This window comes from Pimephales promelas, chromosome 15 (assembly GCF_988280905.1).
Source record: "Pimephales promelas chromosome 15, fPimPro1.hap1.1, whole genome shotgun sequence".
NCBI classification, from domain to species: domain Eukaryota; kingdom Metazoa; phylum Chordata; class Actinopteri; order Cypriniformes; family Leuciscidae; genus Pimephales; species Pimephales promelas.
This window is the reverse complement of record NC_142783.1, coordinates 18,733,895-18,761,669: the sequence shown is the minus strand read 5'-3', so window position 1 is coordinate 18,761,669 and position 27,775 is coordinate 18,733,895. Positions and strand designations below refer to the sequence as shown.

Here is a 27,775-nt window from a genome sequence, read left to right as displayed (position 1 = left end):
ACTAAGGAAGTTAATAAGGGTACAACAACTGTTTGGTTATCGACATTATCCAAAATATCTTATTTTATGTTCAGCAGAAGAAAGTTGATGACAGAATTTTCATTTTGAAGTGAACTAATCCTTTAATTTGCTTTTCTAATACAAAACAAACACAAACGTCTTACTTTCCATAAAAAGTAACAATGTTGTATACTTACTTTTTAAGGTGATGTACAATAACATAACATGCTAAAGTAAATCCGAAATTCTGCTCTTTACAATAGAAATGTCTCTTTTTTTACTTTGTTTTGCCTATTTTTAATCTATTTGTTTCATCCTCCCAGGTCAATATAGCAAGAAACAAGATGCAAAACATTCAGACGATAGAGATGCAGCTACCTGTCCTGCGAGAGAGTTTCCACTCTTCTCCCTTCAGAGAGAGAGTGAAAGAACGGAGGAAGAGCAGCCTGACAAATCTTATCAGGAGACAACAGCAACAGTTATTACGCCAGCAACAACAATCAGAATTGCATCAGAAGCAGCAGCTGTCCCCAACCACACAGCAACACACTGGACATGCTCAGTTGGTCCGCTCCTCCAGTAGCCCAGCGGAGCAAATAGATGAGCAAGAGAAAGTGGAAGAGATTGGGAGGCAGAGGGAGCTGTCTCTCAGACAGTCCTCAGCTACAGCGTCACAGCCAGCATCATCACGGCAGCTGCTCTCGGCGGTGAAGAGAGAGAGAGAGGGATTAGGAAAGGAGGGGGAGAGGGAAATAGGAGAGAAGAGAGAGCAGCAGAGAGAACGAGAAAGTCAGTCTGAGCACACACATTCCCACCATGGCCTGATTGCTAAAGGTGTTCGCCTTCTGAGGAACATGGGAAACCAGGAGGCCAAGCAAAAGAAGACTACCATCACAACTGGAGTGGAAGATGCTGGGAATTGGGCGAGAACTGAGGACCGAGACCATGAGCATCTTAAGAAGATTAAGAAAAGTAAATTACCGAGCGACTCCGGCAAGAAGAAATCCAAATCGGAGGGCTCCAAAAGTTCTGTATTCTCCAACATCCGTATCCGCAAGGGCCTATCCCGGAAAGTGTTGTCCAAAGAGGATGTACTGGATGGTGGGATTAGGATTAAGAGCGTGGATGCCAACGACAGCAGCAATGGTGGAATATCTGGTGATGAGCTGGAGGGTCTCACTCCAGACAGCAAACAAATCATATCAGAAAGCAGGCAGTCAAGCCTGGACATGACTGACGATTTTAAGAAAGAGACTGAGGGATCGGGGTCAGATACAGATCTCTACAGCTACCACTCAGCCACCGAGGCTCAGGATCTGCTGTTGGATATTCAGAGGACCATCAGACAACAGCAGCAAATGGAGGGAGTTGCTGAGGGTCAAAACTGTGGCGATGTGGTCAGGGAAGAACTAGTAGGCCCCGAAGGCCAGGTCACTCCGGGTCTTATTAGTAGTAGCTTTGCTTGTATGGGTGAACCAGAGAAGGTAGGAGGAGTATCTGCTTCTGACAGCAAAGAACAAGATCTTAAATGCAGTAGGGATACAGAAGGAGGAGTGATTACGACATTAAAGGTTGAGCAAGGTGGCGAAGTGACTGATATTGCAAATAAAGCTGTACACTTGACCAATTTGGCCAATGACTATAGCATTCAGGATACTTTTACTGAGACAAGTAGTGTCCAGGATATCTTAGCTGTTACCAGATCAACAAGTAACAACAGTTTTCAGAATACTACAGAAACATCCACTTCCTACGAGAGCGCTGAAGAGGTCTTGGAGAGTTCATCTTTATCATCTCCTCTTGAAGAGTGCCATTATGGCAGCAACAGCCTGACCCAAAGCCTAGAAGTTGGTCTCAATGCAAATAATCAGACCAGCTCAACATCCAAAATCAGCCGGGTCATTTTCATACCACAGAAGAGCATTAGTAGTGTAGAACTGAACGTAGAGGGTGATGGTGGTGTAGAGGAGGTAGAGGGGGCATGTTCCAACCAACAGAGAAGGAAAAGCAGTGCCGCAGCTATCACACAGTGGGCATCCGAGAACTTTTTAGGCTCAGGGTCAAGACCTCGTAGAACTGCCAGTGCAAACCTTGGGGTTAAACCTTATCCCACAATACACCCTTCTTACGTTAAAACAACCACCAGACAGCTCACTTCACCCATAATATCTCCTTCCCCAAGCCCTATGTGTCCTCGCAGGGCTGTCTTAGAGTTAGGCTTAGGTCAAGGGTCATCCAGAGCAGGGAGCTGGAGAGCACAGAGACAGCGGTCCTGTAGCATTGCCGGTCCAGTGGGTTGCCATGATGAATGGTGTGAATCCATACATGCTCAATCAGAGCTTATTGAGAGTGGCCTCCAGACCGTCAGTTCGAGGTACTCACCCTCCGCCTTTCCAGATGTGTTTTCAGGTGAGTCAGTGTGTCTTATATATGTGTATACCCAGAATTTGCCCCGAGGCTGCCCATCATACTGTATACTACACAATTGTTTGTAAAAATGGTCAACTCTAACAGAGTCGGCTGTTTTCATTGACAATCACATATTGTATGATAGGCCCAGGCCATCAAACATGGGACATCAAACATGCTTTATATTTTAAGCTGACTTTCAAACATTCATTTCTCACACATATCCTAGAAATCAGGAGCATGTTTCTGTAAAAGTTGGGTGTGATCCTCAGTCATGATGCATTTCTTCTCTAACATTTAAGTTCCCAAGTGTTTTAAAATCTGTTCAGTGTTTCATGTGCATTTATTGTACATTACATTTAATGTACAGTGTTTAAATCTAGTGTGTTTCAGCCCTTAGTCAGATGCCGTTTAAATTGTGATTTTGTTTCGAGTGAGATTCATGTTCCTTGATCAATATCCTTATTGGTTGTGGAACAACATTCATATCAACCAGTCCGACCTGGGTTTAGGGCTGGGTCATGTACATTATAATTATACTCTGATTTTAGGTGTAGGGTTAGGGTCAGGGTTGATAGGGTTAGAGAGGATTTTTACTGTTTGTTTGACTGGAATGTTGTGCCCAGACCAGCCAAAAAAAAAAAGATGGTGGAATATATTTCAGAACAAATGCGAGGTAAAAATGTTGTCACAGACTTTTTTTTTTCTTCCAAATCAGTGATTCTCTGAACTATTATAATAGCCTGGGCATGATGTAAATCTCCTTTTCTTTTTTCTGTACTTTATTCTGGTTCATTCCCCTCCATGCTCAGTGAGCAGTCAAAAAAATATAAAACATGGCTCTCAAATATGTATGATACACACACAATCCCACAGAAACACACAGACACACATTAGCTGCTGGCTAGGAAAGCTCTGGCTTCTGCCTCATTGAGTCAGAGTGCCACAGGAAGTTACTCAAATACACACTTGTACAAAAGCACACGCACACACTGTTTTAAAGTGGTTTATGCATAGACTGCTCTTGACAAACCATTCATGATGGTTACACCAGGACTGATCAGATACAAAGAAGAGAAAACGATTTTTTAAAAAAAGATGAGATTTAAAAAGGGTGACATTTTTTTCCCTCCAATTTTTGCCTGTTCACTTCCTGTCTAGATACAAAGCTAGCATCCATTATCTGAATCTGTTTAAGATATTGAAGCACCAAATGCTAATTGAGCCAAAGGCTACATGTCTTTGAAACTCAAAAGCACTAATTGTGCACACTAAAGCATTGTCCACGATGACGATCTGAATATAATGGTAAACCTGCTGTTTACATAATGTAAATATAATGTTTCATAACCTGCTTTGAACATTTTTATTCTCATTAAAACTTTGGCATATTCATTAAATGCTATACATACATTCATGTTTGAACAGATGTGTATGTAGTCTTGCATACTTTTTTTTTTTATATAGTGCACTCAACACTTGCTGCTGACTGCCTCAAACAAAACCACCCCCCAACACACACGCGCTGCTTATTTTTGCTGCTTATTGATGTTGCACAAATCAGCCTCTCTACCAGGGTGTGATATGAAACAGGATGAGCTATTGAGTTTGTGTCCACCTGATATTTTAGAGAGTTGAAGTTCAAGTGTAGTTTTGTGCTTGGGGTGGAGAAATATTCCTTTCAGGAACATGCACACACACACAAATGCTTCAGTTCACCAAATGAAATGGCACAATTTTTCTGCTTGACTCAAAGCGTCAAACACTCAAGTCGATAATTGAAGAACTTAACAGTTACATTCAAATGCAGTATTTTCAGCTTCTGTACTTTCAATACGAATCTTCTCTCTTTCACTCTCTTACAGGTCGTTCTCTGTTGGAGAGGTGTTTGGTACAGTGGGGTTGTTCTGAAGATGACACAGAGGATGCTGAGAGATTCTGTTCCCGGATTCTGGCTATGGGGATTCTACAACCCTTCAGTGACTGCATCAGGGAACTACCGACAGGAAGTGATGTCACAGATAAGCCCAATTTCAGCGTATGACCATCTAATTCTTGTCTCTTGCTTTACGTATAAGGACACTCTTCCACATTTTATCATGCAAATTTCACAAAAAAATCCTGATTGTTTTATATTAAAGCATCTGAGATTAATCGGCCATGTATTATTTGCCTGCATTGACATCAGTCATGGGATCTCTATGAAACATAAACCACATTTAAACGCAGTTTTCAAGTGCTGAAATTACTTAAATGCATGTGTAGAAAGTGGTGGAGTGTCGTGTGTGTTTTTCTTGCTGCCAGTAGTGCAAGTGAGGCATGGACTGATATGAATTCACACAGGTCCATTTGACCCACTTGAAGTGATATTTAATGTATAATTTATTCCAAATCACCTTCTTTTTTTTCTTTTTTTCTTTTTTTTTTTTAACAGTGTACCAGATGTTTTTTCAGGCCAATGTGTTGTCCACTTGTTCATGTTACATTGGTTTAAGTTTAGATTTAAAACATGTATTAGAACATTTTGGTTATGCCATATTTCAATGAAAGGGATAGTTCACCCAAAAAGGAAAATTCTGTCATCAGTTACTCGTGTAGTTCCAAACCTGTATAAGTTTCTTTCTTCTGTTTAACTAACTAAAAAAAAAGAGATATTTTGAAGAATGTTGGTAACCAGTTGACCAGTATTCTCAATAGTATAAAAAAAAATACTATAGAAATCAATGGCTTCTGTCAACTGTCTGGTTCTGTAAAATTTCATCGTTTGTGCTCGGCAGAAGAATGAAATTCATACATGTTGGGTGAGTAAATTATGACACAAATTTAATAACTACCCCTCCTGATTTTAATGATGATTTTGACGACGATTCATACATCGTTCAGCACAGGTTTTGTCTGTGAGCTCAGTACTGAATTGCATTAGTAAGAAGCAGAAAGCTGTTGATGAGTGTTACTAAAAATGTGCCAGATTTCACACATCATATATCACTTCGTTGAACAACCCAGAGAGTTGATTTTCCCTGAACACAGATGTTGGATGAGCAGGGTAACTTTGTGCCATTGTTTGATACAGAGGAAGAAAGGCTATGTATTTATTATCTTATGCATGAGAATATATTTTTTTTTTGTCCTGCTACAGTAGGTTACACAAGGTATGTTGAGATTCTCAGTTTAATGTTGTAATACAGTACTGTATGTGAGAGTAGTATGCTGGAACATTGCAAAAATGTTGTCATGTTTTTTCTGCTCGGCCACCCCATGTGACCTGAATAGAACGAATCTCTCTCTTTACTCTTTTGCTCCGCCAGTCAAAGCAGATTTGTGTCTAAACAGATGAACATTTAACACTGCTTCTGGGGCTTGCCCTTCCCCCTTTCTATTTCACCACATACATATACACACCTTCAAACCCCCTTTAGCAGCAGTATGAACACATATCATGTGTGAGTGTATATTTATAGACGTGCACGACACGCTTTCACAAATATGCGTAAATATGTGAATCTGGTGCTGGTGCACTTAAATGGACACATGTGCATGAATAAGCCATCTGACCAGGTTACATAAGATGGGTCACATGCCCTCTGTTGCTGCTCCATCTTTGTGTTCATCTCTCTATATAGAAAACATATTCATTATCCATTTATCATCTATCCAGCTGCCTATTTGTGTATTTTTACACCTATTTTTTATTTTTATTATTTCTTTAGTTACAGTAGGTTTTTGATCAAAAACAATATCATAGGATTCAGTGTTTGGCTCGGGCTATTCAGCCTACTCAGGCTGGCAGCCAAATACACCTTAATGTTTCTTAATGGCATTAGAAATGAGACCTTTTTATTGTGTAAACGAGAATGTAAATGAGGAGGTTCTGTATTCATAATCATCCACTAATGACACATTCAATTTTCATTATGCATCATTTGCTAAATTTGAATTAAGTTCAAAATATATTTCTGTTCCAAAGTTTCATTCCAAAGACACTTAAACACACTCCTCTGGTAATTAATTTAATGACCACTTTTTATTGTATTATACTTATCCCAGAGCAATGTTATTTCTCTGAATCTGTTCAGACAAGTGTTTCTCTTGACCCTTGTCCAATCGGCAGTCATGTTTTAATTTCTCCCTTTCCATGTAATGGAACTCATTTCAATATTTTCTGTTCTGTTCAGTTCTGGCCCATTTCGGTGAGATACTGTGCCGACACTCAATTATATTCTATTATTCAATTATATTCTATTTATGGACACTTTTTGATTTGGGACCACTGTATAAACACACATGCACACCAATAATTGTATTAACCAGTAAAATGGGTTTTAAAAAACAGTATGTTATACTTATACCCAGCTTTTAAGGTTTACTTTTAAATGGTGTAATCATGCAGTCCAACTCTGCAGCACGTCTTGATCGAATGACATGTTCACTGCATGCTTGCGCAACCCCCCACTGATGTGAATGGACAGCCTTGAACAGTCTTTCAATTTGTATGTGTGAACATGCTGGCAGGGTCAGCCAAACAAATGCCATGTATTTGTTCTGCTCTGGTCAGTGGCAGGTTTTTTTTTTTTTCAGTTTTCCAGCAGAGGTCGCCCTTCACACAGTGCTGCCACAAAATCATACGCTTTTCTTGCTGTCTAATCAGGAGCAGTCCCAGGAACAGAAGGCTAATTTTAGATTCCTGTATGCCATTTAAAACATTTCTTGCCATAATCAGCTTTTTTAACGCCAGCTCTCTCATTCGTTTGCACACTTACAGAATGAGCAGCTGTATACCTGGGCTCCAGTGGGACAGAATGAGATCAGAACACCTGGACGGCTCCAAACAATGTGGCCTCCGACCCCCACTTCTGTACAGGTGTGAGAATGTCTTCCAATATGGATTTGTATGCCCATATTAAGGATTGTGCAGTTATTATTCCCATTATGTATTTGATAAACACACCATAATATGTATGATTACCATATTCAAATGCTAGGATATAATTTAGGGACAACACTTTGCTAAAATATGTCAAAGAAAGCCATGGAATTGCTATCTTACATCAAAAAGTATATAGTTTTACCATGGTACCATGTCCAAAGTTAATATCATGCTGCTACTCTTACATATATGGTGCATATGGTACACAAAACACCACCCCAGTACTTTTTATAAGGGTAGCAAAAAAAACCTCCAAAGTTACCATGGTAACGCCATGCTTTTTGGATGTTTTGGTGGTACTGTGATGTTTTTGGAAATGGTTCCATGGTAATGCCATGTTTTTATATATTTTTATTTTTTTTAATCATATACTAATAATGGTAATTATTCAGTGACATGATAAATATCAACGCACCTTGGTATTTAATTCCATTACTGTACCACAGTACATTTTATGTCATGTGTCATCAAGGTCACCATGATTTTGCCAAGTAAGACATGGTCCTGAATCAACATTCCTGTCCCAAAATAGTCCTTACCCAATCCCTAAACCTAACCCTAACCCTACCCATAACTTTTACCTAAAATCAGAGGGTAATGACACTGATGTGTAAGTACTTCACCCTGGTTCTCAGCCTAAAGTTGACATAAACTGTAAACGTGTCCCTCAAATTATCCTTTGATTCTCATAATATCAAATTATGCTGTACACATATGATTGGTTGATTGGAAAGTTGATCCAGGATCAACAACGATGTTGATCCAGAAACATGTGTTACATGGTAAAATCACGTTCACTGTGAAATCAAACACGCATTTGCTTTTGTCTATTGTCTGTGTGTGTTCATGTGTGCAAACTCTTAAATTGTTTTAAATATTTCCCCAATAGGTTCAACACCCTCATGTTACACATTTACAACTCACTAGCCATACGTGTCTTTAACGTTGCTATGAGACCTTCTGTAAACAGCATCCTAACAGCATCTTATCCTGATCTAAACATCTGTCCAGCAGGCGCAGTGCCTGCCGTTGCGTTTTAAGATCCACCATGTTTGAGTTTTGAAATGATAAATGGCCACACTTGCATTCCAACGTTCAAAGCACACACACACACACACACACACGCAACACCTTATATTACAGTTTGCTCCTCATGTTTCTTGTAGGAATATTCCTGAATGTGATCCGGAATGCAGATCTTTTGGGGAATATGTCTTTTTTAATTACATTAATACTTGTAATACTCAACATACTGTATAATGCCCTGGTACACGTGATCACATCAAATCGCATGAAGGAACTTCTTTGGCTAGCACTGACTCCAGAATTCCTAAGGGGCTTGAAGGTCTGGAGCCAACCAAAGCTCCCTGGCTGTGGAAAAGGGTTTTGTGAATGAAAGCGTCTCCCCAAACCTATGTCAGTCTGACAGGGCCCGAAATGTAACCAGACTCCATGTGTGTGATATGTTCTCTGTCCCCCCCAATACTTCACACAGACCCACACAAACTCTTTGAAGCCGTTTGAAGCTGTGTAAAAGAAAGGCACAAACCCTTCCCTCCTCATTCCCAGAGACTCTGCGGCTCGCCTTTTAGGAGTCCTCAGAGACGACTTCTGGAGTCTAGACTTGTTGGACTTCCTTGACCCTCGCTGCCAGATTGTATGTGTGTCTCTCTATGTTGTGTGTGTTTATCACCATGTTTGTGTGTTGGCCAAGTGCATCCCTTGTGTGCTGTGTGCCGATTTTTACATGCTGGCTGTGGTTGTTCACTCTCTTCCCTTCATCCAGGAAGCACCGCTACGTTTTCCATGATCAGCCAAAGTGCTTTTATTGACTTGTGGGATGCCACATGCGTGCCTGGTCTTTGCTATTAAGAAACACAGCCCCTAACTTACAAACATACACTCACTCATACCATTCCTCAAAAAACGTAGTCTCGGAGGAGAAACTAACATCCGCTAAAACAAGGCACTAACTCATGCTTGTACGATCGCATGTGACAGGAGGTGTCTGTGTTTTTCATTCCATGCTGCTGTTTCTTTTTAAAGACATGAAGTCTCTCTTTTCTGTATCTTGCTCTCCAGGATGGATCCACGGGGCAATCTGGGATTGTTCCAGAAGGGACTTCCGTTTCCATTCAGGAGCTAGAGCGAACAATTGAAGAATTACTTACGAAAATATCAGATATGGAAAAAGACAATAATTTACTGGATGGCACAAAGCTTAGAAAAAGAGATCAAGAAGTGGGTGATATTCAACCTGTCACACGGTCTAAAGTAAATGAACAAGGAGTTCTGCGCCACGTGAAAGCCATTCAGACCTCACCTGTTGAGGAAGCCTTTAAAATTCCAGTGCCTTTTTCAGACCAATCACAGACTCCCAAATTAAGTGACAGCGCCACTTCACCAATTGGACTGCCCTATTCCTGCAGCTGCCAAAGAAAACAAGAAATCAGTCCCCCTGCACCATCCCTACTTCCTGTTGTTTCAGCTGTATCGACACCTTCAGCACTAGATGTATCAAAACCTCCACCTCCTCCACCTCCACTCCCAGGTATGGTTCCACCCCCTCCTCCACTCCCAGGTATGTCTCCACCACCTCCACCGCAACTCCCAGGAATGGCTCCACCCCCTCCACCACCTCCACTCCCAGGTATGGTTCCACCCCCTCCTCCACTCCCAGGTATGTCTCCACCACCTCCACCGCAACTCCCAGGAATGGCTCCACCCCCTCCACCACCTCCACTTCCTGGTATTGTTCCACTATCTCCACTTGTGGGCATGGCTCCACCCCCTCCTCCCCTGCCAGGCATGCCTCCTGGCTGTGGACCTCCTCCACCCCCTCCACCTCCTGGCTGTGGACCTCCACCTCCCCCTCCTCCTCCTGGTTTTGGGCCCCCACCACCCTTTGGTCCCCCTCCACCCTTCACGGGGTTTGTGCCGCCCAGCATGGCTCAGGAGTCCGCCCCTCTGAAAGCTGTCATCGAGCCTCCAAGACCAATGAAACCACTCTACTGGACCCGGATTCAGCTACATGCCAAAAAGTAAACTTATGCCTCATTGACTGGATGCTACATGAATTTGCAATATGTATTTTGAATGTTTGTGTTTCAACTTATTTACATTCAGCCAAGGTTTAATTATGATCACACGTACAATAAGACAAATTGATATATATATATATATTTTTTTTCTCCTTGCTCATAGGGATACCAACAGTGCTCTGGTGTGGGAGAAGGTTGAAGAGCCATCTGTAGACTTTGGCGAATTTGTTGAGAAGTTTGCCAAAAGCGCCATTAAGGAAAAGAAGAAACCCATCTCAGATACCATAACTAAATCAAAGGCCAAACAGGTAAGAAGACTTTACTACACCCACACTGATTGAGATCACTGGAGCCCAACAAATAGGCCATACTCTAGTGGACCTTAGTATGTCCACTTCATCACAACATTCCCGGTTGTCTGCCCCTGAAGATAGCTCTGCCCACACCTCACCACACACAAAACCATTAACAGTGATTTCACACGCACAGCTTGTGAATCAGAGCCTTGCAGACATTCAGTAAATGTTATAAGCTCTACTTAATGTTCCATCAACCAAAGTGTGACTGTGAGACTCTTTGATAAGACTGTTTACCATCAGAAACGATCCAGGCATCTACCACATCTGAAGCTAATCTCTCTCTCTCTCTCTCTTTCTTTCTCTCTCTCTCTCTCTCTCTCTCTCTCTCTCTCTCTCTCTCTCTCTCTCTCTCTCTCTCTCTCTCTCTCTCTCTCTCTCTCTCTCTCTCTCTCTCTCTCTCTCTCTCTCTCTCTCTCTCTCTCTCTCTCTCTCTCTCTCTCTCTCTCTCTCTCTCTCTCTCTCTTCCGCTCTGGTAGTGGTGTGAAAATTAGTCACTGGTGAGAGTTTTTTGGGTCCTAGTCTGGAGTCGAACAGATTTCTGATAACAACACATAGCTCCACAACAAGCACATTATAATCTCCATCATAAAAAAACTATTTTATTTCATTTTTCTGCAGCTGTGTTTATCAACTATGAATTACGTACATATTTAGTGTTGTTATCATTAAGATAATTTCCAAATATATTTATATCATCCTTAATAAAGAGTAATGTGCCGCTACCATAGTATAGTAATTGTAACAGATGGTAGTACTATCATACTTTAAAATATACCATGGTACTGAAATTCATGTACCATGGTGTTTACAGTAAATACTACACTTTCAAGAATACCAAGGAAGTATTTTTGTGCATGTTTTTGTACATGTACTTTGGCACTAAAATGTTTTTCTTTGAAGTTTCCTGAAGTTGCCACTAAAATACAATGGTGTATGAATTATGAATTCCCAAAATCATTGGTATTCCCATCCAATGCCCTCTTTGTGCCATGGTACCACCACTTTTTTATATAAATGTGGGTAAACAAGGTTTTTATGAACACGTTTTGAGAATACTCCGTGGCATTGCCTACAAATAGGATAAATGACGAACTGGATGTTTATCCATGTAAATATTGAGAAATTCATAAGACTTATGAAAGTGTTCTGTATGCTCTTTCTCTCTCTCCCCCTCTCTCTCTATCTGTGGTCTGTAAGATCTGAGGAATGGGAGGGGGGGGTCTGTATTGAGTTAAAACCCACAACCCTCAAACCACCAGCCAACCCAGCGACTCCAGTCAGCCTAGTGTGGTCATGCCACACTTTATATGTGTGTGTGTGTAAGAGAAAGAGAGAGTGGGTGTGTGTAGCATTGTTCACAGAAGAGTTGATTTAGGCCCATGGTTACAGTTAGCTCATATCAGTCAAAATGACTTTGCTTATCTAATCAAATCAAACCTTTTACATGAATTTGATGTATCAATTAAAAACAGCTGCCCGAAGCTCCATTTGAGCCAACATTATCATGTTAATTTTATGAATCATATTCATTTTATGGCCCATTGCTTTGGCAGTAGTTATCTGGTTCTTTAGCTGGTAGTTACTGTACGACCACCGAACCTCCATCCTCCCTCGTACAGCGACATCCCCGGTTCCCACCAAGACCGGTGCTAAAGTATGGAATCAATTCTCATTGGTTGGTAAGCGTCTGGTTTGAGATCCAGCTCATCACAGGCATGAGTGTGTTTCCCACATCATTAACGTAGCACACCACTCTGCAGTCGGGCTGTGTTTAGTGGTCATGAGCCCCGTGGAGATAATGGGAGCCAGTGGCTTCCTGATAATCACACTGAGCCGCCATCACACACTTTCAAGTGTGGCCTGTACTAGAAGGTTTTCATGACTCCAAATTCTTTCCAACAATCAGAATTAGCATGTTGTTAACGTACGACAATGAAAGAAGACATGTTTACGATGGCACTCAATGTACACGTGTTAATGAACAGAAGACGCAGTGAACTGGCAGAGGGCAGAGCTCAGGGAATGTTTTGTCTTTCAAAAAACAGCGAAAATTTATACAGAGTATGTGAGGTATTCCATGCATCCACGCACGCATCCACTTGTTTAGAAATGCCTGATTTGAAGGGGCCGTTCGAAAGCGTCAAAATCAAACTCTGTTTAATTGGACCAGACAGGTCTGTCATTTGCATAATTACTGTGGTGTTCTTTGGCAGAGCCGGAAACGGGAGAAACTAAAGTTCTTTTGATATATGTGGATGCAATGCATGAAAGAATGAGACGAGACCTAGCCATAATGCCATATGAGGAAACAGTCATAAATACTCATACTTTGGCTTTGTTTTTGGTTTCCTTTTTAGGCCAAAGTACCTCTCTGTGCTATTCAATTTATGAGAGCAGCCAGATGAAATACTGTGTTTATGTTTTTTTTGTATTTTTTATAGTATAATGTGGCTGATGTTTTACTACAGTAATGAAATAATACCCTCTGTCTCTCTCAGGTTGTCAAGCTGCTGAATAACAAACGTTCTCAGGCGGTGGGGATTCTAATGTCCAGTCTTCATTTGGATATGAAAGATATCCAGAACGGTGAGCAACCCAAAGAACCCAAAAGTTCTATATATATATAGGTGTGTGTGTGTTTTTGCCTAAACCACCTGAGATTGTGCTCAGCCTCCTGCCCGCATGTGACCTCTCTAAGGGGAGAAATATGATGTCACAGTCAATTAAGACACATTGTTCTTGCTGTTTATACAGTTACTGATTGTGTTTGAAAGCTGGAGAGAGAGAGGGTTAGTTGAGTCTCAGGGTTCAAGAATAGGTTGATACTGTAGATCTTAATGAACATGATGATTAGAGTCGCATCCTCTTTCTCATTCTGTTTTATTCGTTTACTGTAGTTACAGTTTTAATCTGTTTTTGGATAAACCCTCGATGTCCTATTTCTCTGTTTAAGATATTTCCGAATCTCTCTGGAGTATTTTTCTCTCTAACTCGTCTCTCTATATCTCTCTTATTGCTGTCATCACTCTGTCTGCTCATTCATCCTCTTGAATGGACTATAAAGGAAATAATGCAATTTCTTCTCATCACGTTCGGGAATGTTAGTCCTGTCTCGTAGCGCCCAGAGCAATCCAGACCTCTTGATTGTGGATTTTAATGTGGTGAATGAGTTACTGAAATAGAATACAAAGGAAAAAGGCCAAATACTAAGACAATTAATTAGTAAAAGTAGGAAAATCTTTTAGAAAGGTTGATTATTTCACACAAATATCTTCAAACTGTCGCTTATCGCTTATCTTTTGTTCCTTTTATCATCCAGATGATCATCTGTGCATTTATTCTTCAGATTAAATTAATACGATTACCTGCGAAAAGCAAAGAGAAAGAAGTGAAACGGTAATTATTGTTAAATATGATATGATATTAATGATATTTTTTCAGTTAATCATTGTACAGGTTACATCCGTATGACAGTATGGTCACACACAACTAGTCTTCTTGAGTTAGTCAATGAATTATTTACTCAAACCATTAATTTGTAGTCACTGGTTTATTCAGGAACACGTTCAACGGTCGATTCTGCTTTGAATTTGGAGTCTGTGCAAAAATAGACCAATGTGTTGCTACTTTTTAGTCCTGGATGGATAAATAGTGTATTCTTCAGGAACATTAGACACTGTTTTTTTTATTTTTTTAGTCATTCATTGGTTAACAGGCGGCAGACAAGCTGAATTCTGTTTTCTTTCAGTAACATTTTTCCATGCATAATTTCCCTCCAGTCTAATCCACTGTAACAACAACCCTTTTTTTTTATTCTATTTTTCTTTCTTCGTTTTAATGAATCAGCAAAGGCTGGATGCACTTTTAAAAACCACATCACATTATGAGAACGGATACCTAATATTTTACACACACACATATGCACACATCCTTTAAACCGGCGGTATTTGAAGAAATTTTTACTGGCTCTTTGAGAATTTATGGGCACAGTCCCCATCTATTATGCAGCTCAGTACCCACAATTCAGCACTGGTCGAGTCTCATTGGGTCTCGCAGCAATTCCGCCCAATGCAGAGGTGAGTGTAAACCACCAAATAGAAACAAACAGTTTCTCTGACAGAGCTATTTACCCAGAATCAATACAATCCTCAACATCACACTTCACCACACTGACCTGGATCATGAATGCAGTGAGTTGGTTTAATTGCAGAGTTTAAAGGTTCATGCAAAGTTATGAGGCAATTTTTACAGTCAGGAGAAACGTTACCCGTATGTCTCTCTTTTCTTTCATTATTCAATTATCAGCCATCAAACAACATGAACAAACCCTCTTCTCAAGATTAGGACTTGTTGTTGGGGAACCTAAACCTAATCTGGTGCAACTCCTCTGTGGATTTCCACTGAATCGCTCCCTTTGTGTCAGTTTCCCTCAGCTGGTTTTCATAAGATCTCATGTTTGAGCCCTTCACAAGCTGAAAAACACTCCCGCATGACTGACTAGAACATATAGGCTGCTCTTGCATCAACACACTTGGTGACAAGTCTTTGAATTCTACCCATAACAGTCTCAGAGTTTCACAAGTCAGCTCGGTGTTTACTGCGTATGTGAGACGTGTGACGCCGACCCTCTCCGGACCTTTTGTTTGTTATGTTTCTTTAGTGACTTGCACACTTGTTCTGCAGTGCCGTCTGTTTGGATCTTCTAAGCTGTCGCAGGACATTGTTTTGTGGAAACATTCTGAATCATGGCAGCGATCACAAAGAAAGCAACAAGGAAACATATGTGTATGATCATGCCCTTTTATAAAATCCTTCCCTTCTCTTTGTTAGCCAAACATTGTTCTGTTTTATAGTTAGTGGTGTTTAGAGAGAGAAGGTGGTATGTGTCTGTACAGCTGAAGAATTGCAAACATGGTAGCATTCGCCCGACATTTGGAAGATAGTAATTATGGATGTTTGGCACCAACTGAACTTTGTAAACCTGCTAAGTACTAAGAAACTTCTTTAAATGTATGGCTTTTGAAATAGAACAGAAACGTAGAGTAGTGTAGCTAGAGGTATAAACCTGAGCTAGTATTGTTCACTTAAACAAGGCATTTAATCCAATGTTGCTCTAGGGGGATTCCTCATGTAATAGGTGTTATTTGGATAAGAACGTCAGCTAAATGATGAGCTGTATAACAGTAAAAGTGCACGAATTTCAAGTGATTATAGTCATCGTCGAGTAAACCATATAATTGCATTTATAGTTTCACATATACTCCTACAATTTCCACTGAGCTTGTCTGGTTATATCTTAATTAAAGTCCCTATAAATGGGGCAAGATATTATTATTAGTAGTAGGATTATTATCATTAATATGTGTGACACCAACCCCTCCAGACGTTTTGTGTATCATACTCACTTGTTCTGCTGTGCATTCTATTTAATATATTTATTACATTATCATATTTCATAATAATAGTATAAAATTTACATTTCTATTAATAAATAAATGTCTTAATTTAGCACAATTTTTATAGCACAGTTTTACAATAATAATAATTTTATTCTTTTTTTTGTGTGTGTGATGCCGACCCCCTACGATTTGTTTCCTTTAGTGACTCACACTCACTTGTTCTGCAGCATATATTTCATGTTTATGTTTTATAGAATATAAGTGTTAAAATTTCAATTGAAATTCTTATTTAATATTGACAAACACATGCTAAACTCATCTTACTTTACCATAAAATCTCTGTTGTATAATAATAATAATAATTTCAGTTATAATAATTGTATTATTTGTATTGTTATTTGTGTCATGCCGACCCCCTCCGTACGATTTGCTTGTTTCTTCAGTGACTCACACTTCATATTTATTACAAAATAATAATAACTATTAATAATAATAATTACAAACACGTTCAAATATGAAATTCTTAGTATCTCTAATGCAGGGATGATAACTGACTATACAGTTTGAAAGCTTTGAGTTGATCAATTTTTTTTTCAGCTAATAAACTTTAGAAAGCTTTCATAACCATTTCTTCCTCAGATTTTAAATCAAGACGAGCACGCTAAACTACTGCATCAGTGTTTTGAGAAAGTACAGACCACATCCCTGGACTTCAAGAGACAGATTCTTTGTTTGGAGACATTGTTGTGGGGTTGTGGGGATTACACTGTTGTTGTTTGTGTATGTGGTGATTGGGGTGTAGATCTGGTGGGAGTTGGTGTTGTCAGGTTGATGACAGGTTAAACTACTCATGGATTCATGGATTGAGCGTACTTTTTTCACTCTCTCTTTTTTGTCTCACTCCCTCTGTTATGTCTTCCCAAAGGCTGCAGTTGTTCTCTTTGTTATCTTTCTTCCATAACAGAAGGAATACTTTTTCTGTCTCCGTTTTATACATCTGAGCATTGGCCAGATATGGATGTTTTTGGTACTTTTTCTTGTGTGGTTTCTGGAACACGACAATGATCAGTTTCTCAATTCCCCAAATGACTGAACACATAATAGCTCTATTTAGCACAGACAAAAAAGTGTTCAGTCAAGCCAGCTCAATTGCAGCCCTGCTAGAGATTCAAATGCTTTTATTATGTAAAAAGAACTCGGGGAAATAAATGTTTGACGCTGAGTAAACACATTTTGATTGTTAAATCATATAATCGATCATGCCATACTATGCTACATAAGTTTGGGTTTGGTAAGATTTTTTAATTCTAATGAAATAAGTCTCTTATACTTACTAAGGCTGGATTTTTTTAATCAAACATACAGTAAAAACACAATACACCAATAGTGAAATATTATTACAATTTAAAATAGTTGTATTATTATTTTTAATTACAATGTAATTTAGTCCTGTGATAAAGCTGAATTTTCAGCATCATTCCTCCAGTCTTCAGTGTCCCGTGATCCTTCAGAAATCATTCTAATATGATGATTTAGTGCTCAATAAGCAGTTATTATTATTAATGTTGAAAACAGTTGTGCTGCTTAATATTTTTGTGGAGACCATGATTATTTAATAGATAGAAATTTCGAAAGAACAGCATTTATTTGACATGGAAATCTTTTGTAACATTAAAAATGTCTTCACTGTAACTTTTCATAAATTTAATCCTAAATAAAAAGTATTCACTTCTTTCAAGAAAATGTATTAATTAAAAAAAAAATATATGGTTTTTATATATTAGATATTAAATGAATTTTTTGTTTATAAATTGTAGAACTTATTGGTTTTTTTTTACTAGACATGTTATGGATTTTTGAAAGTATATGAAATTCTTTTATTTTGACATTATTGAAAAAAGAAAATGTGTTTGGTATTTTAGTTCTTTGGAAAATAGGTTAATTTCAATTCGCAGACAGTTGTCGACCAGTATTCCTCATAGTGTCCCTCTGTCTGAAAAATCATTTAAATAAATCTGTATTCTTAATTGGTCAGTCAGTGATGGATTCTCTCATCTTTAATCTCTCTTTCTCTCTCTGACAGCTATCTTGAACATGGACTGCACAGTGGTGGATCTGGAGACGCTCCAGGCGCTGTATGAAAACGTAAGCCCACAACATGACAGGATGTGACAGTCCAGATAAGCAGATGTGATGAATCCTGGCGATCCTTATGTAGTATGAATTTCATAAGTGATCATTTATCATATCATTAAACTCTTAAACCTCTCAGAACTGGACAGGATATACCCTGAGATCTTGGAGCTCGCCTTGACGCGGTCCACTCCAAAAAGAGAGCTGCAGAAATGTGTGTTAAATACCAAAACAAACATTCAAGCCACAAACACCGCTGGAATGAGTAAGGTTTACCATGGAGCCAGGGTGCGTGTCACTGTCTGAGGGAAAGAGAGAGAGAGAGAGGAAACGAGACGACTGTATAAAGACAGACATGCAGACATGGAACTGACAACAGACAGCAAGACAAATGGAGAGGATGAGGTTTTCCCTCTCAAAGAATAAAAAAATGACAGTTCAAAAACTCAGGAGAAAAAGATTGAGCAACAGAATTGCAGCTTATGTAACTATTGGCAATTGCAACTATGTCAGTTTGACATGGCGGCATAAATCAAAACTCTTTCTTGGAAGATCCATGAATCGCTCTTAGATGATTGGCTGCTACCAAATGCTGATTTTCTCTAATTCTTTAAGTGTGTGAGCGCTGATGAGTTTGCACACCATGATTCGCCATGAGTATTGCAGCAACAGTCATAAATCTTGCTGTCGACACGAGAGGTCTTTTACATGTTTTCAGTGTGGAAGTGTGAGTGTGAGCTTGAGCTGCACTTCATTATGACGAGATAAAGACCGTGCGACGGGAGTCATAACCACACATCATGACAACATTTCTTACACAAGTCTGATGATGATATCTTGGCACTATTCTTACTGTTTTTCTCTGTGTATCATTTTGGAAATATGGCTTTCATTCATAAGCCATTGTATCATACGTTTCTTACTAATATTTCGGCACATGCATGTGATTCGCAGATTAGTTCACATTGTTGGTTAAGTGCCTTTTAGATTTTAAGTTAGATATTATTAATTACTAGCCACTAATTAAATCTTCAAGATCATTTTCTCTTTAAAAAAGTAAGTTGTAAGTAGGCTGTATAGTATGTAACTTTATTTGATTTATTTTATTATCTTATTTTATAGATAAATAATAATATCTTTATTTTTTTTTATATTTTTACCTAAATACACTTTGATAAATCTATAATAATGTTGGGATGGATTTTGCGGGAAATTGCACACACGTCATTTACCGCGTAGAGGGTGTAAAGTAGTTCCGGATGTGTGTAATGTGAAGATAAAAATGGCAAGCCTCCGTGGAATAACTGGTTGTAAAACTTACAAAAAAACTTTTTTTTTTTGTCCATCTGCTCTGATATGACATCCTGTATTCATGTGTATAAGCAGGACCAAAACAATGTTCTTCCACAAGACGTATGCACTTTCATTTTCAACCACTAGAGGGCCAAAAGTCTCTTAGTGTAGCAATAACAAATAACAATGAAGTTATGTGTTTGTGTAGAATTGTTTTGTGCAGTAACTTTCTGCTGAAAACTATCTTTCCTTCCATCCATCCCTATGTTTTTCCTCTAACCCACCCACCCGTTCCCTCTGTAGCTTGAGGCAGTATTGTTGAGTTTAAATGTTGAGGTTGTTTCTCTTTAGTGTGCGAGACTCCACGCTGTCTCTGACTCCTTCAACCGAAACCACAGAACACCCCCTCACTCACTCACACACACACACACACACACACACACACACACACACACACACACACACACACACACACACACACACACACACACACACACACACACACACACACACACACACACACACACACACACACACACACACAGTATATCCCCACTTTCCTCTCTCCTGCTTTTTCTCTCTATTCTCTTTTTCACTGTCTGCTGTGAGGATCACACTTTGTATGTTGGGTTCAAAGCAACACACATGTGTGACTGTGAAGTATATACTGTACATGTATTTTCCCATTTTGAAATCACATTTTCCCTCTCTCAGTGTACTTTCATTATATCCTTTTGTCAACCTGACAGAGAGCTCAAAAAGAAGAGATGGATCAGATTGAGAAACATTTCAAGTCTTCAAAAAACAAAGAAAATGCAAAACCACTGGACAAGCCTGAACAGTATGTATAAATCAGTCTATCTATCCATCCATCCATCCACTTATTCTCCTTGTATCATTAATTTGCCTCCCTGTCTCTTTGTGTTTGTCTCTATCAGGTTTCTTCTGCAGTTGTCAGAGGTTCCTCAGTTCTCAGAGAGGGTGTTCTGTATTCTCTTCCAGGCCAGCTTCACGGAGTGTGTTACATCAGTTCGGCGTAAACTAGAAACACTGCTAAGAGTCTGTATGGTGAGAAAGAACGTGAAGCACACTAGTCAGATTGCACTTACATATATTTCAAGTTGAAAGGTCAGATGGAAAGCAGTGAAGAAAACACATGTGCTTCATCATCGTTCTCTTCTCTGTTTACAGGCTCTACAGTCAGGCCAAGCCGTCCTGCAAATTCTAGGTTTGGTTCTAGCATTCGGGAACATTATGAACGGGGGCAACCGAAGCAGAGGACAAGCAGACGGATTTACCCTTGACATTCTGCCCAAGTTAAAAGATGTCAAGAGCAGTGTGAGTAAATATCACCACTTACTCACCCTGATGTCATTCCAAACATGTGTATGACTTGCTTCTGTGGCACACAAAAGAAGAATGTTTCTGTCTGTTTTTGCCCATATGATGAAAATCATTAGGGTTTTAATATTGGATCCCATTGACTTTCATTGTATGGAAAAAAATAAATATATTTATATATACTATATTATGCAGTGGTGGCCAAAATTATTAGAACTCTTGGCATATTTAAGAGGTTTCAGTTGTTATTTTCCAAGAGGACAATGACCCTAAACATTCTTCTTACTATTGCCGAAACTACCTGCGACAGAAGGAATCTGCTGGAACATTAAAAATGATGGACTGGCTCCACTAAAGTCCAGACCTCAACCCCAACGAGCAAATTTGTGGCGAGTTGGAAAATAAACTGGACATATCTATTGTACATTCAAAGGATACCTTTTGGCCTCAGTTGCAGAAGGCATGGGATAACATTAGTGTTGAAGTTCTCAGGAAATATATGAAGAATTCAGATACAAAAGCCTCTAAATGCCATTTGAAATTTTCTTCTAGAATGGTAATTTTTATCAAGCTTGTATATTTAAGTTCAGTAATTTCACTTTGCCATTTAAGTGAAATTACTGAACTTAAATATACAAGCTTGATAAAAATGATCATTTTAGAAGAAAATTTCAAATGGCACTTAGAGGCTTTTGCATCTGAACTCTTCATATTGACACTGTGCAAGAGAGATGTGCTGCTTTAATTGCTGCAAAAATTGGACATACCAAATATTAAAGTTTAAAGTGGATAAAAACAGTACGACTCACTTCATCTGATATTTGTTGTGCTCAGAGCAACCATTTTCATATTTCATTAACATTATGAAATGAAGTCATGTTTTGGAGGCAAAAAAGGTCAATGTTTTCAGATCTGTCAGGTATTCTAATCATTTTGGCCACCACTAACTACATAGATATGTCAGTAATACAGGTTTCAAGGTAATGCGGATGATTCAATGATGAAAGAATTTTAATCTTAGGTGAACTATCACTTTAAGTTACAATTTTGCTGGTCAACATCATGGCTGTGCATATTTGGATATTTGGCAATATCACTCACAAATGAGCAGTCTATACAGTAGTGTCAAGTATTGCAATAGCCTATATCCACATTTCATGTGTTCTGTGTGTCTGCACACATGTGCACGTGAGCAAGCGCTCACATTATGGCCAACCAGGTCTGGCCTCTTATTCACAACCGCTTTGAGCTAAACGAGTGTATACAATCCCAAAACATGAAAAATGATTATTCTCCTGTGTTTATTTCCATCTCTCGTCTCCTCTCGCTCCATCAGGATAATTCTCAGAGCCTCCTGTCCTACATAGTTGCTTACTATCTGCGACATTTTGATGAGGTAGGTTCGACCAGCTGTTTATTTCATTGGCTCGACTAACAGACCCCCCTGGTCCCTTAGAATCACATTAGACAAAAATGTGCCTTTGTTTTTGGTTTCATCACTTTGATTTGCCTTTCTTTCCGTTCACCATATAGACAAACGGCTGCTCTGAACGAGCAGAGCCCTTTGATTGCTTGATGCCCTTTTTGGACGCAGATTAAAAGGGCTGTATTGTAAATACCGTCAGCAGTCAGTCCAGATGTTGTGATTGCCATGTCCAAATTGACAAAATATGATCCACAGGTTGTTGAAGTCCTTCTGGCGTTCAGGCGAATAACAAGAGCGCATATGTGTGCATGTCTACGCGAGTGGCTGTGATCTCTGACAGACGGAGCACTATTGAGATTGATTTGTTGTGTTTGATGTTTTCATTGTTTTTGGAATCAAAATGATCTTTACACTCCAAACCATTTGGACAGATTTCGCATTCAATTATTTTTCAAATCAACCTAACGGTATACAGATATGATCTCATAAACACAACATCTGTATGATTGTGCTTGTTTCCATTGTTTGTGTGTCAGGATGCAGGTAAAGAAACATGCGTGTACCCACTTCCAGAGCCTCAGGATCTGTTTCAGGCGTCGCAGATGAAGTTTGAGGATTTTCAACGTGACCTCCGCAAGCTACGGAAAGATCTGAATGGTGAGACGTGGACACGCACAGAGTAAACAAATGAATACACATATGCTTTTACACACACTTCCATTCATATACATGAGATCACATACAATACATGCAAACACATGTGGACACAACACATGGGCATACAGACAAACAAGAACTCGCATACAAGTGTGCATATACAAAAACACAGAGACATGTTTAGTTTGTATACAGTACATCAGCACCAGTGACCCGTGTTCTCCTTTAGAAGGCTCATTGATTTTCCAATGGCTGTTTTTATTGAGCCCCCAGCTGGCTGCCACAATGATCAATACTGCAAATGTGGTTTGTTAAAGTAAATAAAATGAGAGAGGGGTCATTTACAGCACTTTTCCTAGGGGTCTTACCTGTTCTTACAGGCCTAAAGCACTTAACTCCAGGTTTCTGCAGGTGAACAAACCTATGTATACACTACAGTTCAAAACATTTAGCAAAATGTTCTGGTAACAGAATTAAAAGTTAGTGATTACAATATAAATCAGCTCAAGATTTTGATCAAGATATTTGTTTAAATAAACTAAATTACTTTGAATTACTCAGTAACTGTATAAATACATTTCAGATCCTCTTTCGTTCCCTATTTTTAGGATATGTTCTGGTGCTTTTAAAAAGAAACTTGAGGGCAGGTAGAGGGCTTAAACTGCCACTTAAGAACTGTCTGCTTTGCTCCCTGATCAGTAAAGCAATTTACCAGGGTCTTCAGGAGGTTAGTGAGATTGGTTCAGCTTTGTGCCGCAAGTCAAAGGTTGCATGACCCAGCTTAAGTGCACGACCGAGTGTGAATGAGGTGTAAGAATCCGATTACATGCTCAAAGCTGCGTTTAAATCCCTGCAAACATTTTCATTGCCAACCCAAACACACACACACACACACACAGATGTGGAAGTACTCACATTCCACTGTTGGCATGTTTGGCTTGTTGGTTTGAAAAAACACTGGTGGATGTTGATGTGGTCAAAATAGAACACTGAAACACATCAAAAACACATTTACAATCAATCATTAATCCGGAGTGAGATTGTCTACCTCACACAAATAATAATGTCCGAGTATTTTGAGTTGCACTTGAGCAAACATATCTGATGGATTTGCATTTGGCTCATGGAAATTTCGATTGAAGGATGGCCGCTTTGATGCATTGCTATACATCCGATTAACTTCGCCCCTGCTGTTAGCCATATTTTTGCGTGTCTTAGCTTGAATCCCTAGTCAGCAATTTGCATTGTTAATCTTTCAAAAGCTTATTAGTTAGGCCCACTATACATGTGGTTGATAAATTTTAAATGTACTTTTCCAGAGCTTGTATGCTTAGCTAAATGGTTTTGGCGTACACCTGGTGAACAGATTAAGCCTACATTTGTTTAACGCAGGCAAATATTTCTCCTCTGGCAATGTTCTGTGCTTCCTTAACAGTTCACGTCCCTGAAATCTCCCCATGGCCCAATAAGCATGGCTTCTCTCTTACGCCAGGTTCATACAATAAATGGATCATCACTACATTAGCAAGCTAAGCTAAGCGCTACAGCAGATGTGCGACACTGACAGCTGGAAGGGGCACAGAGTTATGCAGGCGGCCCGGCAGGTCTTCGCTTTCACAAAGCCCGTGATCCAGCTGGCAGGGACATTAGCATGTGTGTGTTTGCATTGCACTGATTGGCATGCAAGCCTGTGATCCATCACCGAATGTAGTGATGGAGTGTGACACGGTGAAGCCTTTCATCAGGCTGTTGTAAGACTCTAGGTGTACAGAACTGAAGCGAAGGAAAGGTTAATGAAATGGGATTCATTAGCATCTTTAAGCACAGGTCACAAATAGCACATTTTTCTTTTTTTCTGATCTGTGAAGTACAGGAAGATGAAGCAGAAGGCTGGAATGTAACATCATGCTAATTAAAATCAATGGTAGCTGCTTTTAATGCTAGTTTGTTTCTGGTCTTAGCAGTTTAATCGGTGAAGACTAATTGTCCAGAAAATGTTGGCCATATGCTGGGACCATTGATGTGCTCAATGCTAACAAATATATGTTCTAAGAACGTTTTACTAAGGTTCCCATTAGGCTATGAAAACACTGTTTTCTGAATGTTCTCTAAATGTTATAACATTTGCAGTTTTTTTTTTCAATGTTTTAAAAACTTTTTTCTTGGTTATGCAAACATTAAGGGAACATTACATTTAATCATTTTGCAAACATTTTGAGAATTTTACTTTTTACTGTTTAGACGAATGTCCAACTAAAACGTTCCATGTATAAATAATGTTAACGTTTTGAGAACTTCATTAAAGACCATGTAACAGTGAGCGCACATTCTGGAAGAAAATGTGTTTTAAGAGAAACTTTCCACAACGTTAGCCAAAGTTCTGAGAACGTTCCCTGTTAGCTTTTTTTAACAAGGTTTACTACTGTATATTACAGTTTGTATACAAATACTTGAGGTCATTAGTGCATTTCAAAAATGTGTTTTATGAGAGTTATTTAAGTGGCTAGTAGTGGTGTAGCCTAACAAGATGTTTTCCGTGTTTAAAATAAGCTGTTCTTCAGTTCCATGATTGGTTTTGTTTGTTTCTTTCTCACATCTGTCTTCCTGCTCTACTTTATTTTACAGCCTGTTCAGCAGAAACAGAAAAGGTGTGTAATGTCTCGTCTGAGGAGCACCTGCAGCCCTTTAAGGACAAAATGGAAGAATTTCTCACTAGAGGTAAAAAACACAACAGCAAACATAGGCCCTATACAGACGGCTATTGTTTTGAGGATGTGCCATTTGAATCAAGTATGACTTTTGTAACAGTTTGTTGTAACTATGACTATGTCTATGACTATGACAAATTTCGCAATTTCTATTGAAGCCTCTATCGGGGTGTGTATTGGTTTCCAAAGTCATGTGATCGATGACAAATGAACCCTCAGTTTCTGGCCAATCCCGTGCGTTTTTCGCTTTGGGTGTTAGAAGGCTCGAACCACAGATCTTACAATAATTAATGAGTCATTTTGGCTCAGTCTGGTTGATGGGTTTGTGAGGAGAGTGCTGCACTTTGAAAGTTAATCAATACATTACATTTAAATAACCAAAACTACTTATTCTTTTTTGTTGTTGTGTCATTTTGTTTTTCTAAAATCGTTACATTTTTGGTGTTTTTTTTTTTTTTTTTTAGGTATTATTATTGTTTTCTGGGGATAGGGTGGACTTAGGGGTGAGGGGATAGGGTGTTGGTGTTTGGTGAAGGGTTTGTTTGGCAACAGACCAAAAAAAAAAAAAGGAAGACTTTCCCTCTTTGGGAATATTTTGAGCTAATAGCTTCCAATGTATGTAGCCTATGCATTTCTAAAAAAAAAAAAAAAAAAATTATTTATTATTTAAAATTTGACTTATAGGTCTATTTTATTGTTGTATTTTATAATTGTTGGCCATTGGTGTGTCTTATGTTCAGTCACATCCAATCATTTTTTTTTTCTCCTCACACTTCTGAAGTGGAAACCTTTGGACAGTCTGTTGGACAGTCCTGTAAACCAACACAAACAAAGCTCAAATGCCACTTCTGATATCGTTTCCTTGTACCCTGGCCTCCTCTGGGTCATGTGAAAGAGTGTTCTCTAAGGCTGGGGAAGTACTGTCTAAGAGGAGAAATAGACTCCAACACTGTGAAACAGCTGTTATTTCTTTATAAAAAATAATTAAAAACTTTATCACCTTTCTGTCATTCCTAGTTACATAAGCACTTTCACTGCCGAGTGTCATAAGCACATTTAATAACAGATGATCCAATCACACAATGCCCTTATTCACTATATGTGTGTGTGTGTGTGTGTGAAGAGAGAGAGAGATAGTAGGCCTACTGTAGATATTATTGAATCATATAAGCCCATTCTATATTTCATTGTCACACTTTAATGGGTAAAGGATTTTTTTTAATTGGCAAATCAAACAGAAACATGTAAGGCTTTTATTTGTCCACTTAACCTTGAAACTAGGAGTATGTTGTGGTTGCTTCATCTGAGAGCTTCTTACACAGGCTTCTGGCTGCTTTATTTTAAATAAGCACCAGATGACGCTGTTCTCGACATTCGCAAAGCTTTGAATCTTTTCCCGGAACCGTCAGGGGAAAGCCTCATTGCTTCATGAGGCTTAATTTCCCCTTCCCTAGGGCATACTACTGACATTGCGATATTTTGTTTTTCATTGCCTGTTTAAATAAAGTGTCACGACTCCCTCGTCCGAATGTGTCAGTTTTATTACAGAGGAGTCATGCAAATATTCTTTTACAGACATCACCCTGGGAAACAATTAAAGTGTTTTGTGAATGATGATGGGATGTATGTACAATGACCCTGTGTGAGAGGACAGATGAGGTACTGAGAAATAAATGTGACTGAGGCTCTGTGACGGCCTCTGGGAGCCGACAAGGATTCTGGGAAATACATCTGACCTAACCTAGACCCGACCACTCCAGCATTATTTGTGTAAAGCTAATGACAAGAAAAGCGAGAGTCCTTAATTTTATTATTTTCAACGCCCCAACGTGTTAATCTCTGATTCAACCCTTTCAGTATTTTGTTTCTCTGATGAAGAAGAGCTGAACAATCTGGCAATTGTGTTTTATTATGGTTATTATCTCTCCATCTTGTTTATTTGCCTTCTCTATTCTCCATCCCGGCTTCGATCCTTCTCTATTTGAAGTGGTTTCTGTTCTCTTGTTTATTTCTTCTAAGCGTGTCTGAGTCAACCTGCCTGATCTGTGTGTAGCACTGAAGAATGTTTCTGTCGGCACTTTA

General features: G+C 39.1%; 1 protein-coding gene across 1 annotated transcript in view; it reads left to right on the top strand.

The window, feature by feature from the left end:
• Nucleotides 1-344: 344 nt before the first annotated feature.
• fmn2a (formin 2a) overlaps nucleotides 345-27,775 on the top strand; it is a 35,714-nt gene continuing 8,283 nt past the window's right edge. Inside the window, exons 1-13 of the mRNA XM_039670764.2 lie at nucleotides 345-2,409; nucleotides 4,275-4,447; nucleotides 7,172-7,270; nucleotides 9,419-10,377; nucleotides 10,541-10,685; nucleotides 13,235-13,322; nucleotides 18,219-18,280; nucleotides 20,311-20,402; nucleotides 20,500-20,629; nucleotides 20,753-20,899; nucleotides 22,239-22,298; nucleotides 22,865-22,985; nucleotides 25,611-25,703. Of these exons, the coding sequence (XP_039526698.2) occupies nucleotides 345-2,409; nucleotides 4,275-4,447; nucleotides 7,172-7,270; nucleotides 9,419-10,377; nucleotides 10,541-10,685; nucleotides 13,235-13,322; nucleotides 18,219-18,280; nucleotides 20,311-20,402; nucleotides 20,500-20,629; nucleotides 20,753-20,899; nucleotides 22,239-22,298; nucleotides 22,865-22,985; nucleotides 25,611-25,703 (4,234 nt within the window). The remainder of the gene's footprint in view (nucleotides 2,410-4,274; nucleotides 4,448-7,171; nucleotides 7,271-9,418; nucleotides 10,378-10,540; nucleotides 10,686-13,234; nucleotides 13,323-18,218; nucleotides 18,281-20,310; nucleotides 20,403-20,499; nucleotides 20,630-20,752; nucleotides 20,900-22,238; nucleotides 22,299-22,864; nucleotides 22,986-25,610; nucleotides 25,704-27,775) is intronic.